At 44.5% G+C, this 11,502-nt stretch overlaps 1 protein-coding gene across 1 annotated transcript; it reads right to left on the reverse strand.

Annotated features, from left to right (window-relative positions):
* Positions 1-2,133: 2,133 nt before the first annotated feature.
* Positions 2,134-6,092, reverse strand: LOC310702804 (uncharacterized protein). The gene is made up of 3 exons (XM_083494966.1): positions 5,934-6,092; positions 3,248-3,364; positions 2,134-2,444 (listed from the first exon to the last, which is right to left on the reverse strand). Exons 1-3 carry the CDS (start codon positions 5,989-5,991, stop codon positions 2,311-2,313), a joined length of 309 nt encoding a protein of 102 aa, XP_083351092.1. The 5' UTR covers positions 5,992-6,092; the 3' UTR covers positions 2,134-2,310.
* Positions 6,093-11,502: the final 5,410 nt, after the last annotated feature.

An 11,502-nucleotide genomic window follows, 5' to 3' on the forward strand; every position in this document is an offset into this window, starting at 1 on the left:
GACACCACTCACCTTACTGGGTTGCCACAGCAACTCTGGGCGGCTACCAGCATGTACAGAAACATACTGAAGCATCAACACCTCTTAACTGCTGCCAGAGTCCTCTTCCAAAATCCAGGGAAGAAACGAGAACAACAACCATGAGGGAATGAATAACTAAAATCTGGGCCGTACATGGTGAGAATAAGAGAGGGCAGACAAGGAAATGTCTTTGCCAAGAAATAAAGTCTTTTTAGAAGGTACTGAAGTAAGAAGGCATAGGAGAGTATAAAGCCATTTTTGTTACTTGGAACCTTTCAATATTATTGTTGTTGTTGTTGTTGTTGTTGTTGTTTGGAATTCATATGGAAATGTGGTCCAAGTGTTTAATTCTAGATGTGCTGGTCCCGTGGGTTACCCAAGAGGTGAGGTCCAAGTGCAGTCCGTGGTCAAAGGTGCAATGTGGAGGCAGTCCGTAGAAGCTGAAGCTGGGTGCAGGGCAGGGAGTTGGGTGAAGTCAGGAACAGGCTTGCAAGCAGGGAGCCAGGGCTGGTCAGGAGCTCAGGCAGGAAAGCAGGACAGGGTTCAGGGAGGAACTAGCAACCAACAATGCTGCTCCCGCAACTTGGGACTGGGGCTGGCCAGCTTTTATCTGCCCCAAGGTGTAGGGCGGCCCCGATCCTCTGGTGACTCACCTCTCCTGGCCTGGAGGCGAGCACTCCTCCTGCAGGCACTTAGTTCCCTCCGCCTCTCTGCCCTGAGCCTCTGCAGCTCAGGAGAGGCTGGAGGGTCACCGGACCCAGAGGCAACCTCAGCTTCCTCTGACGGGGCTGAGATTGGAGCACCTGCAGGCAATGGGTCCTCCATCACCTCAGGAGCCAGAGCAGACTCAGCTGGTGCCTGCACCTGAGGACCCAGCACAGGTGAGGGCCCTTCAGGCTCATGCCCCATCCCCGGCTCAGCTGGTTCTGGAGGTGGGGAATCCTGTGCAGGCTGGGATCCCTCAGGTTCAGCATCCGAGTCCGAATCCCAGGCCATCACACTAGATATATTTTTCTACTTGTATTTTATTTTGATTGGCATCTGTGATTATACGTTGTCTTGCTATTGTCAGGCTGCTGCCAGCAACTCCCAGCCGGTTGCCAGGAACACACAAAGACAAGGAAATGTTTCTTACCATCCTTTTATAATTCAGTAATTACAGAGAGAGGCTACAGAACCCAGCCTCTTGGATAATGCCGTTCTCCCGAGTGAATCTCCACCCTCTACCCCCCTCTCTCCCACGTCCTCATTCATCACTTCTACAGGTGCTGCTACGCACCCTCTGTCTTTGAGCTCTTTGCTCTCTGACTTTCAAGGCTCAACAGGTTCTGGGAGAGAGGGGGTCAGGAATGCTTTCTAAAGACATTGTGTCCATCAGCTGTTGAGCCCCTAGTGCTTCCTCGCCTCATCTCCCATTACTTCCCAATTTCACCCCCCCATGTGTCTCTGAGCTGTGACCTCCCTCAAGACCCTGTTGTAAATCTAAACTGTCTTCCACTTCCACCTCCCTGGAAGGGTCAAGCTGGGAAGGCCATCTCCACCATTCCTCCTCTGCCCAGTCCCTGACAGTTATGAATTAATGTGAAAGAAAGTTGAAAAGAATGAAGGATCCAGATGATGATTGACCCCGGGATCTTGATCACTAGGCAGCAATAGCCCTTCCTGGTTCTTCGGTTCCTCCCAACCCCCACTCCCTGGAACCTCTCTGAGTCCCTTCTCTCATTCACAGAAATTCCCACCCCTCAAAAAAAAATCTGAGTCCTACTCAGAGTAGACCCATGGAAAGAAATAAACCTAATGCAGCCATGTCCATTAACTTCAACAGCACTAAATGCCACCCTCAATTATTTGTGGTCACCCACAAGGCAATGGCTCCTTAAAAATCAGCTTCAGTTCAGTCATGCTTTCAGTCTGGGTTGAGTTCAGCCTGTCCCACCCATGTTCCCATAACCTGTGTGCATGAAAGCACTGGCTTCAATTATCTGTTCCTGAGACTACTTGATGAGGACTTCAGTCAAGAGGGATTTTCAGCAGATAAGATGTTCTTTCATTGGAGGTGGGTCATATTTAGCAGTAGACTTTTTAAAAAAAAAATCACACACACACAAAAACTTTCAATTTCAACTTTGCGAAATTATTTTGTGTTTATTCATCTGAGCAGACTGATATTTATTTCATTGCCTGCTTTCACAAATGAACTGATCAGGCCCACTTCCACAAGCAAAGATCCAGAAGAATTGTCGTAACCATTGGACGTTCACACACACGGATGTGGGCTGCTCACTGGTGTCACTCGGGGGCACAGCATTTTGCATTGATGCCACAGTTAGCCGGAAGAGTTTTACCAGACGGACAGGGTTCATTGAGTCCCACTTGGCAGAACCCTCCCAGTCTATTGCACTGGGGTGTTGTCGGTGGTTTGTCTGCAACAAAGAAACAGTGAAATCTATCATTGATGGCCCTAAAGTCAGGTTCCTCACCTTCAGAAGATGTGTAGAATTGTAGAGTTTGAAGGGTTCGAAATAACATCTAGTCCTACCCCAGTGTCCCTATTTTCCAAGGATATCCCTGATTTAAAGAAGCCGTCCTAGTTTCTGATTTGATCCTGGAATATCCCACTTTTCCTTAGGACGTCCCTATTTTCATTGGAGAAATGTTGGAGGGTATGGAGTTATCCAGCACCCAAGTTGTCTGAAGTTTTTATAATATTTAATGTTTTATTGTGTGTGTGGTCTCAACCACAGAGCCTAGGGAAGCCCTAGGCTCTGCGGTTCAGACCACAGTGCCACCCGATCGTGTAGACCAGTTTAAAAAGTCTAGAACACCAATTTTTATGGCCTTCCAGTGACTATGGTGGGTCATTTGCCAGAATTAATGTATTTAGCTTTAACTCTGGAAGTGTGTACTCAATTCTGATATAACTAAGCCTCATGGAGAAAAATACACATCAGAAGGCTCAGTTTGGTCACTAGATGCATTACCTAGAACTGCAGCTTGAGAACTGAATCATACTTTGTATTACTAAGAATTGGGTTAGTATGTCCTGAGAATAGTATCAGCTACTCTGATTTATAAAGTGATTGATCACTGTTTCCTTTAGCACAAGCAAAGCCTTGCTTCTGCTTCCTCCAACGAAGATCTAGAGCGTAGATCAGGAAAAAGCAGGATTAAAAATGAACAAACATTCCCCCTTGTTAGCATGATCAACTCGTTGGATTTCACTTACTCTTGCAGCAGTTTCCATTAATGCCACACATGGCTGGAATATAACCATAGGGACATTTCAGAGTTGCTGGCACCTGGCAATATCCTCCCTGTTCTTCGCAGGTTTTGGCAGGTTGCCCTGTCAAAAGAGAGGGAAGTAAATTGTCATTACTTGAAAAGACTTCTTGTGCAAAAAAGGACATTAATTGGTTGTCAACGTTTTGTTTTGAGCATTGGAATAGCACTGTCAAGTATGAGACCCAGGCTGATTTGGTGGTTAGCGTGTCAGACTAGGGCCTGGGAGATAAGGGTTCAAATCCTCACTCAGACATAAAACTCACTGGGTGGCCTTGTCACTCACAGCCTGATCTCCCTCACAGGGTTTATTCAAGGAAGGGGCTGGACCCCCCAAAAAAGTTTGGCAGTGGCCATGAGCACACACTTTAGTCATGTCATGTGGCCCTGGACCACCTCAGTCATGGGGGCAAGGCAGCATGCCAAACTGATTCTATACATCTTGTTAGGGAATCATTCTGCCAGAAACAAGTAGAAGGTTCCAGAAGGTTCCAGACCTTTCCTTTATATATGGGAGTGGCACTCTGAGCTGAATTAGAATCAGCTGGACGTGCCAATAAAAAGAAGACCACTCAGATTCAGTTTTGCAGTTGCCTGACGGCAGACGTTTGTCCAAAGAGTGCTGCCTGTAAAAGCTGCTGACGGACTGTTCCTGTAATTTACAATGTACTAGAGATAAGAGTGGCTTTGTCTGAAACTGTGCTGTTAATTGCTGGTTTTTTTAACAATTGGAAAATATTCTTTGCTATCATAATGCTTGTACCCGGTCTGGGAATACAATCTCTTTACCGAGACTTCACAGAGTTTAGTGAGTCATCTTTCAAACAACTTTTTGTTATTGTCCACAGCTCCTGGGGAGAAGATTACTCTGCTAAACAATTGAAAGAGGTTTTACCTACACTAAGGGTACCAGACGTCCCCGTTTCCTGGGGACAGTCCCCGGATTTACACATCAGTCCCCATACAAAATCCATTGAAGTTGAAAAGTGTCCCTGGATTCATTGAAAGAAATTGGGTAACCTTATGTAAAGAAAAAGAAGGTACTTTGTATCATATGTGGTGGGAATGTAGAGAAGTTAAAAAATTCTGGGAGATGATATATAATGAGTTGAAAAAGATGTTTAAAATGATATTTGTAAAAAACAACCCAGAAGCATTTTGTTCGGGATTTGAGGACGAGATCAGCCAAGAAAAACAAAGAACTTATTTATGTATGCTACAACAGCAGCAAGAGTCTTGTTAGCACAAAGATGGAAGAATGAGGAAATCCCAACGAAAGAACAATGGCAAGAAAAACTGATGAGCTATGTGGAATGGGCAAAGTTTACATATAAACTACGTGAGAAGGACAACAGTGACTTCAAGGAAGAATGGGAACTTTTTACATACTACTTAAAAAGACAACAAAATGATTTGGACTCCTTGCCAGGTTTTGAATAAACATCCACAAATTTATTAGTAGAACATATAATGGATAAGGTAACGATATGTACAATTCTACAATATGCAGAGAAAAATACGTATAAACAAATCAGAGACGGGAACTGAGGGAAGTCTCTGGGGAGGTGGGAGAGGGAGGGAGGGGAGGGAATAAAAAGGGGGGATGTAATTGGTTATGTTGATTGATAATTTATGTTGTTAACATTTTTCAATAAAAATATATTTTTGAAAAAAAGAAAAAAATCTGGTAACCTTAACCTACACACAAGTATCTGTGAAGGGAAAGTGTGTGGACAGTAACCTTTTAGATTGGTCTACAGGGGCATAGTCTCTCAAAAGGGATATTTTCTGGAATCTCCTCTGTAGTATTACTGATGGGAGCACATTCAGTCCTGCTAGAATGTATGCCCTGCGTTGATCTGGGTGAGTCAGGTGGCAGAGATAAGTCAGACAGCTCTCCCTCTCTGGCTTCTGCCTGCAGCCTGCATATTCTTCAGCTCACATCCAACTGTGCTGGCTACTGCCATTCTCGCTACCAGCCAGGTGAGGAGGGGGAAAGGCCCACCCATTTGCCCAGAGAACACCACCACTTCTTTGGTTATACTCATTGGGTCTTTAGGTGGCAACTATAGTGCTCATTCTCTCACAAAGAAGCTTGTCTGGCTAGTTCAACAATGAAATCCTCCATTAGATTTCTACCCTTGCTGAATCCAGGATTTAGAAGGGACTTGGGCATCATGCACACTAACCCCTCCAAACTCACAACAATATACCTGTATCTGAAGAAGTGTGCATGCACACGAAAGCTTATACCCAGAACAAACTTAGATGGTCCCTAAGGTGCTATTTCAATTGTGTCAGACCAACACTGCTACCTGCCTGAACAATATAAATGACCATAAAAGAACCTGGAGTGTGCCTCAGTCTGTAACGTTGCTGCTTTCACAAAAGTCGTCTATTCAAATACAGCTTTATTATGAAATGTGTTGCTTCTTTACCACCCCTATTTTGGCAGCCACACAGGATAGGAAGCTCTCTTATAAGCAGTCACACTAGTTCAGAATTTTGTACACTGAGAGGCAGCAGATCTCCAGGGTCTCTGGCGGGGGGAAACCCAGCACTTTGCAGAAACACCTGCAGTTTGAACCTGATACTCCCCCATCCCCACCCCCGAGCTTGAGCTGTCCTCTTACCTGCAACAACGTGGAAGAGGATGAAGACCAGAGCAAAGCTCAGGTAGAGGAACCTCATGGCTGGAGTTGTCTCTCAGATCTTTGCCCAAGGGAAGATGCTCTAAGGCAGAAGGAAGTCGAGTTTGGATGGAACAAGGAGGTTCTCTTTACTTATAGTGTTGCAGTGCAACCTCAAAGAGATGTTGAAACATACATTTGCTCATCTGGGTGGGGAAAGCTGCAAACAGGTTTTTCCAGTAACTCAGCATCTGAACCCTCCAGGCCCTTTTCTCTTAACTCATCCTAAGCTATTTATTTCTCTTCCTAAGATTTACCCGCAGAACCACCTTTCTCATATGTTCACAATCTGTCCTGTGCTCCAGGCCCTGATGTTTTATTTCCATAACAATTAGCAGATTTCCTGTAATCTCAACTTCACAACACCTAAATGGAAAGGAAGTGAAATAGTTTTGCTGTAATGCAGTTTGATGCAACCTCTTGTGGTTGGACTGCAATTGCAATACCTACCAAGAAAGAAACTTTTCAGTGTGCTTTTCTCCTGATCTGCACATTTTGTGCTTGTTTTTGTGATGCACAAGGTTTTATGTACACTTTCTCCATTATGCGGTTTTTTATAAAAAATAAAACAGTGATTTTATTCCATCATCCATAAGAAGATTTCACCATCACTGAAATATTGCCAAATCTGACCCTCAGTCTGAAGGTACATTGTGGCTTTTAGAAATATGATTTATTCACCTGTTTACAACTTAGGTCTGTATGGAGGGGGTCCAGAACAGCATGGCCCAGAAAAAGAAGAAGAAGAAGAGTTTGGATTTGATATCCCGCCTTTCACTCCCCTTCAGGAGTCTCAAAGCGGCTAACATTCTCCTTTCCCTTCCTCCCCCACAACAAACACTCTGTGAGGTGAGTGGGGCTGAGAGACTTCAAAGAAGTGTGACTGGCCCAAGGTCACCCAGCAGCTGCATGTGGAGGAGCGGGGAAGCGAACCCGGTTTCCCAGATTACATGACTACCGCTCTTAACCACTGCACCACACTGGTGCAAAAAGGTGGTCAATGCAGTACTCACTATAGAACACAATTAAAAACTGCATGCAAAGAAACATGGTCTTTGCTTGTTTGATTCTGTATTCATTGGTGTTACGACCACAGCAAACTAGGGCAAGTTCTTAAAGAAATGGGTGTGCCTGATCACCTCATCTTTCTCCTGAGAAATCTCTATGTGGGACAAGAAGCTACACTTAGAACTGGATATGGAACAACTAATTGGTTCAAAATTGGGAAAGGAGTATGACAAGGCTGTATATTATCTCCCTGCTTATTTCATTTATATGCAAAATTTATCATGCAAAACACTGGGCTAGATGAATCCCAAGCCGGAATTAAGATGGCCGGAAGAAATATCAACAACCTCAGATATGCAGATGACACAACCTTGCTGGCAGAAAGTGAGGAGGAATTAAAGAACCTTTTAATGAGGGTGAAAGAGGAGAGTGCAAAATATGGTATGAATCTCAACATCAAAAAACTAAGATCATGGCCACTGGACCCATCACCTCCTGGCAAACACAAGGGGAAGAAATGGAGGCAGTGAGAGATTTTACTTTCTTGGGCTCCATGATCACTGCAGATGGTGACAGCAGTCACGAAATTAAAAGACGCCTGCTTCTTGGGAGAAAAGCAATAACAAACCTAGACAGCATCCTAAAAAGCAGAGACATCACCTTGCCAACAAAGGCCCGTGAAGTTAAAGCTATGGTTTTCCTCGTAGTGATGTATGGAAATGAGAGCTGGACCATAAAGAAGGCTGATCACCGAAGAATTAATGCTTTTGACTTATGGTGATGGAGGAGACTCTTGAGAGTCCCATAGACTGCCAGAAGATCAAACCTATCTATTGTTAAGGAAATCAGCCCTGAGTGCTCACTGGAAGGACAGATTGTGAAGCTGAGGCTCCAATACTTTGGCCACCTCAAGAGAAGAGAAAAGACTCCCTGGAAAAGACCTTGATGTTTGGAAAGATGGAGGGCACAAGGAGAAGGGGACGACAGAGGATGAGATGGTTGGACAGTGTTCTCGAAGCTACAAACATGAGTTTGACCAAACTGTGGGAGGCAGTGGAAGACAGGAGTGCCTGGCATGCTCTGGTCCATGGGCTCACGAAGAGGTGGACACAACTAAATGACTAAACAACAACAAACAACAAGGTTGGCCAAGGCTGGCAATGCTCAATGGCAAAGGTTTTCCTTTGCTTGTTCTGCAAAGGCTCTTCATCCCCTCCCTCTGTGAACTAAAGTGCATAGGAAGTGCTTTGCTGGATCAAGCCAAGGGCCCATCCAGTATCCAGCTGTATTGTTTTTAACACTTGATTGGAAGCCGCCCAGAGTGGCTGGGGAAACTCATCCAGATGGGTGGGGTATAAATTTATTATTATTATTATTATTATTATTATTATTATTATTATTATTATTCTGTGCATTTGGCCAGCCAGACCCTCAAGCAGAGTACATGCACAGGAGCCCTCTCCCCTCCTGCAACTTCCAGTAATGGGGATTGAGAAGCATCGCTGTCTCCAGCTGTGAAGGCAGAGCAAAGCCATTGTGGCTGCTAGCCATTGGTAGTCCTCCTCCTCCACCCTCTTTTAAAGCCATCCCAGCTGGTGGCCATCACTGGCAGGGAGTTCCACAGTTTAACCATGAGCTGTGGAGTAAGTCTTTCCATTTCTCTGTCCTGAAACTTCCAGCGTTCATTGGATGTCCACAAGTTCTTATGAGCGAGATGGACAAACTTCCCTTTATCCACCTTCTCCACAGATAGAGGGTCCTCATTGACCCACAAAGCAATCCCATCACAGCTTGTCCTGCCCCGTCCCAATTCTTCCCCTCATCTACAGAACAATGACCCAGGATGCAAAGACTCACTCACATGCTTTGATATCACACACCCCACGGCACGGCACACCCTTGGACAGGTCTGCACAGATCAGAGAAATTGGCACCAGGTGAGATCTCCCTGCCATTGTTCCACATTTTCATAAAGCCATTCCCGCATGAAAGAAGTAAATGGAAAATGAAACCATAAGAAGAAATTAAAGAATATGTTAATGATTGGTTACATTGCCGCCAGGTCAATGAAATGTTTAAACAGGACTCTAAAGAAAAAGGATTTGATGAAAGTGGATCAAAGTTTGAATTCGAGATATTAAGTAATGATTCTAAAATTTTGTCTAAACTGCTGCTTGACTGGCATTTGAAGGACGAGGAGGTTAAGTCGGTTATGATTCACTGGGCCAAAGATTTTGGGTATAATATACAGCTGAGTGATTGGGTAAAATTATGGAAGGAAGGTTTAAAATTTACTGCATGCAATGCTGTAAAAGAAAATGTGGTGAAAATGATGTATAGATGGTATATTACACCTGTCAAGTTAGCGAAAATGTAGAAAGTCAGTAATAAATGTTGGAAATGTAAAGAAAATGAGGGAACATTTTATCACATGTGGTGGGAATGTAAAAAGGTGAAATGCTTCTGGGAGATGATATATAATGTGTTGATAAAAAGGTTGAAATACACATTCATAAAGAAACCAGAAGCATTTTTACTGGGCATTGTTGGGAGTGATATAAACAGAAAGGAATGCAAGCTTTTTTTATATGCAAGAACAGCAGCAAGAATATTATTGGCCCAAAAATGGAAGCAAGAAGAATTACCGACGATTGAAGAATGGAGGATGAAGTTATTGGACTATGCAGAACTAGATAAACTAACAGGAAGGATTCGAAACCGGCGGGACCAGAAATTCACAGAAGAAATTTACGGACTATTTGAAAAGTATTTGTGAAGAGCAGATGACGTTTGTAGGTTTGTAAGAGGTTTTGTGAGGAGTATTTTTGGAATATTTTTGCAAAAATGGAGAAGGAGGGGATGATATTTTAAGAGATGTAAAGGCAATATAAAGTTAAGAAATGCATAAGAAGTGGTTAAAACGGTGGATCATCAGAGGTGCTGATGGAAGTCTAAAAAGATTTTATAAGTGATAAGTTTTGTGGTACATTTTATAGTTTATATGTTAAAATCAATAACAATTATATGTATAAAAAGCCATCCCCACATGCAGGGGAAGAGAGGTGGCGCAACACAGCCTCTCCTGCCTCATGGCTGCGCTGCATCCTTCATCTTTGCATGAGCATCTATGAGGACCAGGAACGATGGTGGCGATTCTCTGTCTTCCCTGCAAGGACAGCTGTTGCCCACTCAGCTTCTGCTCAATTCCACCACAGCAATCCAGAGAGGAAACCCAAGTGTCCCTGGGTTCCTTGTACCTGGCGTTGAGAGAGCCCTGGCTAATGGTGTCCCCCTTGCCCAGAAGCTCGTTGTCACTGTGGTAATACATCTCATCCTCTTCTTGCGTGCGTGAATGGGTGGCAACAACAGGAATGGGATTACCCAAGTTTTACCTGTCTCTTTGAGCACCGGAAGGTAGCAGTGATTGCTGGCATTAGAGGTTACCGCCCACACAATTCCACTGCGCTTTTCTGCTTGTGTGGTGGCACCTCGGTAAAACATGGTGCCTGGTGTGCTCTGGTCCATGGGGTCACGAAGAGTCGGACACGACTAAACGACTAAACAACAACAATGTACTAAGCTTGGATCCTAGAACAATAGGCAAGTAGGATCCTAGAATGCAACAACTGATTGGCTTGCAGTAGCAGCCCAATCAGACCCCAGGAGGACGTTAATCAACCTATCAGGCTGGTAGGATCCTAGAATGTAACAACTGATTGGCCTGCAGTAGCAGCCCAATCACGCTCCAGGAGGGAAGCAGAGTCAGCCAATCAGACGGGACTCATTGTGTAAATAATGTACAGTGGTACCTCGGGATGCGAACGGGATCCGTTCCAGAGCCCTGTTCACACCCCGAACAGAATGTAAGACACAATAGCGCGTCTGCGCGTGCACGGGTCACGTTTCGATGCTTCTGCGCATGCGTGTGAGGTCGTTTTGACCATCTGCGCATGCACAAGCGGCGAAACCTGGAAGTAACGCACTCCGTTACTTCCGGGTCACCACGGAGCGCAACCCGAAAGTGCTCAACCTGAAGCGTATTTATCCTGAGGAATGACTGTAGGTTATGCCTGAGGTTTTCGGGGAAATTCAATCACTGTCTTACAAGCTGCAATAAAGAGCATGAAATCACCGCAGGACTCTGAGTATATTTCAATTTGCAGGTGTGAGGTGTGTCACTTCATGACTTCCCCTTGCTGTGAGTCTGGAAGGGGATGGTTAATAGAGATAGAACAAACAAGCACTTTAACGTAGTCTGTCAGGATTTCACTCCTCCCGTTGCTGGATATGAGTCTGTTATGTCACATGTCCATGTTTACTTTCCTAGGCTTGGAAAGTGTGGGAACAGAAGTTGGCCTTATCTCTTCTGCTCTGCTGTGTTGTGTTCCTTTTTCTGTTCTGTTCTCTCTCGGAGCTAGAGTGAGAGGACGCCGTGAATGTTTGTCCTGTAAATACTGCTTAATAAACGCACACCAATCTCCACTTCGTTTCTGCTGATCTCTGC

The sequence above is a fragment of the Podarcis liolepis genome (assembly GCF_965112155.1).
Source record: "Podarcis liolepis genome assembly, chromosome: 3".
Taxonomy (NCBI): domain Eukaryota; kingdom Metazoa; phylum Chordata; class Lepidosauria; order Squamata; family Lacertidae; genus Podarcis; species Podarcis liolepis.

Coding starts and splice junctions, on each gene's coding strand:
- LOC310702804 (XM_083494966.1), bottom strand. CDS start 5,991: ATGAGGTTCCTCTACCTGAGCTTTGCTCTGGTCTTCATCCTCTTCCAC. Junction 3,365..5,933: donor CCTCTTCCACGTTGTTGCAG/GTAAGAGGACAG, acceptor CTCTTTTGACAG/GGCAACCTGCCAAAACCTGC. Junction 2,445..3,247: donor TAATGGAAACTGCTGCAAGA/GTAAGTGAAATC, acceptor TCTTTGTTGCAG/ACAAACCACCGACAACACCC.